This window comes from Galeopterus variegatus, unplaced genomic scaffold, assembly GCF_000696425.1.
Source record: "Galeopterus variegatus unplaced genomic scaffold, G_variegatus-3.0.2 Scaffold322, whole genome shotgun sequence".
NCBI lineage: Eukaryota > Metazoa > Chordata > Mammalia > Dermoptera > Cynocephalidae > Galeopterus > Galeopterus variegatus.
Genome location: NW_007726433.1, coordinates 3,057 through 6,574, shown reverse-complemented (window position 1 = coordinate 6,574; position 3,518 = coordinate 3,057). Strand labels below are relative to the sequence as shown.

Below are 3,518 nucleotides of genomic sequence, written 5' to 3'. Positions count from 1 at the left end.
GTTTCACCTGGAGCTTTCACTTTTCTGACCCTGTCTCCTAGTGAGGAAGACCTAAGTCAGTACAAGTAAATGTTAAAAACAATAATGTTTATAATTAGTGAGTGTTTTATTTCTTCCTTTCCAATCTGTATGCCATTTTTTCCTTGCCTTATCACACTGGCTAGGACTTCTGGTACAGTGCTGAATAAGAGTAATTAAAGAGGATGTCTTTACCTTGTTCTTAATCTTAGGAGGAAAGCATTTGGTTTTTATTTATGATGTCAGCTGAAGGTTATTTTGATAGATACCCTTTATCAGATTAAGTTCCTGTATTAGTCCATTTTTGTTGCTATAACAGAATACCTGAGACTGGGTGATTTATCAAGAAAAACGACGTTTATTGCTTACAATTTGAGGCTGGGAAGTCCAAAGTCCATCTGGTGGTGGCAGCAGTGACCCAGGGTAAGGTGCAAGATGGAAACAGAGAGCAAAGAGAGACAGATTCTCCTCTTCTTTTAAAGCCCTCAGAACCACGCCCCTGACCACCATTTTTAATCCATTCACTAGGGCATGGTCCTACAATCCAACCACCTCTTCCGGGCTCCACCTTTCAATTACCATGATGGGATTTGCCACCCTCTTAAAAGTCACAGTGGGGGCTAAGTTTCTAATACATAAAACGTGGGGGACACAATTCAAGCATCAATGAGTTTTGGGGGGACATAATTCAATCCACTACAGTTCCCAATTATTATTTATTATTAATAATAAATGGATATTCATTGTACCAGATGTGTTTCCTGCATCTAAGAAGATGATTATGTTTTTTTTCTTCTTTATTCTGTTAATGGGACCCAAGCTGGAGGAGCAGCACCTATCTTGAGACATACCAGTCTCACATGGTGCCTCTTGAAGGTTCGGTTTGGTCATGACATAACTTTACATTTGCTTATTACATCCCATTGGTTAAAGAAAATCACAGGGCAGGACTATACTTCTCCCTCTGGAAGGGGCAGAGAAGTCACATGGCAATAGGCAGATCTGTATGATCTTCTTATAGGGAAGGACAACAAATAATTAGGATGAATAATACAATCTACCACACACATCATTCTTAATTATATGTATAAAGTTTTGTGTGTATATGTGTGTGGAAATTATTAGAAGAAAAAGTCCTGGAAAGATACGAAGTGTATTTTTTTAATCTGTATTTTTCTAGTTTTTATACAAAAAAAAAAAAAATATATATATATATATATATATATATATTTTTTTTTTTTTTTAAAGATGACCGGTAAGGGGATCTTAACCCTTGACTTGGTGTTGTCAGCACCACGCTCAGCCAGTGAGCGAACCGGCCATCCCTATATGGGATCCGAACCCTTGGCCTTGGTGTTATCAGCACCACACTCTCCCGAGTGAGCCACGGGCCGGCCCCAAAAATATATTTTATAATTACAAAGGAAAGGTTTTTTTTTTTTTTTTTTTTGAGGAAAATGAAAATTTGATCTTTTTAAATACTGCATTTTAAATATGATTCCTTGTTTTCTTCTCTCTTTTTTTGGCAGCTGGCCAGCACAGGGGTCCGAGCTCTTGATCTTGGTTTTATACACTGCTCTAACCGGCCAGCCCTGATTCCTTGTTTTAGATACTCAGAATTTTTTGAGCTGGAAAGGACAAATTGTCTATTCTATCTACTATTTCCTTCCCACCTCCCTCTGTCCTGCCACCCCACTCCACCCCAGGTTTATGGATGCAGAAACTGAAAAGCTAAAGTGCTTTGCTCCAAGGTCATGTCTACTAAAAGATTCATTTGGAGCAGGACATTCCCTGAGTATCAGAAAGCAAGAAGTAAGACTTGAGAAATTAGTTTCTGAGGATCTGATATAATTTAAAGTAGACTTGTAATTGTTTTAACCTAAGGAATCATTAAAATACTCTTAAAAAATATCTGAAAAAAGAAATGTGTTCTCTTTTACAAATGTTTGTGAGCACCCACTACTTTATCATTCAGTCTACAACTGGGATTTTGAATGGAATAGCAAGTATTTCTAGATTGTAAAGGATGTGTGTTAGGATATAAAGGATGTGTTAGGATTGTAAGGGACGTATTTGGATATAAAAGATGTGTAAAGTATTACCAAAGATGTTTTTCTCAATTTTAACATCTGGGAGACCCAGGTGAGGGATGACAGTAGCTAAGATTTATTGGCTACTTGTAATGAGCTAAGCGCAGTTTTATGCATTTTACATGTTTTCTCTTGTTACACTCAGCACCTTCATAAGGTAGGTACTATTGTTTTCTGTAGTTTGTATCTGAGGAAATCAGGGCACAAAGACACTAAGAAAATTGCCAGAGTCATCTGGTCTTTAAATGGAAGAGTCACAATTTGAACTTGAGCAGACTTGCTTCAGAGCCCATGAATATACAGAGTCTGTAGAAAAATGGAAGACTTAGGGCTGGCCCGTGGCTCACTCGGGAGAGTGCAGTGCTGATAACACCAAGGCCATGGGTTCAGATCCCATATAGGGATGGCCAGTTAGTTCACTGGGTGAACGTGGTGCTGACAACACCAAGTCAAAGGTTAAGATCCCCTTACCAGTCATCTTTAAAAAAAAAAAAAAAGGAAGACTTATACCTTAGTCTGTTTTCTAATAACATGCTACTTTCGTAAACAAGAGTTGACTGTAGGTCAAATATGTGCACAAGCAAATTAGGTAAGCATAAAAATCGGGGTCAAGTCATATCAGGCAGTTGATGAAACACAGGTTTAGTAGGTTAAATGGAAGATAGTACTTTCTATATCCTCATTTTTCTTCTTGTTGTGTATTATAGCTTAGTAGTTACAAGTATGGACTTTATAGTAAGACTTGGGTTTGAGTTATGGTTCACCACTTTCTAATTCTGACTTTGGGGCTGGTTAAAGGTCAGTAAATGGAAGCTCCTGGTGTTGTTGGTTTGAGTAGCCTGTTGTGATGGCTGCATTTCTTTCTCTTTTCTTCATTAGGTGGATTTGTTTAAAAAGAGTCTTCTATTGATTCCTATTCACCTGGAAGTCCACTGGTCTCTCATTACTGTGACACTCTCTAATCGAATTATTTCATTTTATGATTCCCAAGGCATTCATTTTAAGTTTTGTGTAGAGGTAAGTTAATATACTGCCTATTTTTTTTCCCCAGTTGTCTTGTGATTGACCAAAATAGTATCTTAGCTCTAGACAGAATAGCAGAAGTCAGTACCATAGAGGAACAGTTTCTGTCATGAAAACCTTCTAAAATGTTGGTAGAGAAAAGGACAATAAAAGGAATCTCCAAGTAGGGAGAGGTAGCTGTCTAAGAACTAGATCTTGCTCTGAAATATGTGCCCTATTTGGATTTTGTCAGAATTTTTTTCAGCTTTTCCCTTAAAATTACTCTTAGCCAGGCATGGTGGCACATGCCTATAGTCCCAGCTACTTGTGAGGCTGGGGCAGGAGGATTGCTTGAGCCCAGGAGTTCTGAGCTATAGTGCATTATACCAATTAGGTGTCCTCATTAAG

At 38.0% G+C, this 3,518-nt stretch overlaps 1 protein-coding gene across 1 annotated transcript in view; it reads left to right on the top strand.

Annotated features, from left to right (window-relative positions):
- SENP5 (SUMO1/sentrin specific peptidase 5) overlaps nucleotides 1–3,125 on the top strand; it is a gene marked incomplete at its 3' end in the record, with an annotated part of 34,892 nt that extends 31,767 nt beyond the window's left edge. Inside the window, exon 7 of the mRNA XM_008567482.1 lies at nucleotides 2,988–3,125. Within this exon, the coding sequence (XP_008565704.1) occupies nucleotides 2,988–3,125 (138 nt within the window). The remainder of the gene's footprint in view (nucleotides 1–2,987) is intronic.
- Between the last annotated feature and the right edge of the window lie 393 nt (nucleotides 3,126–3,518).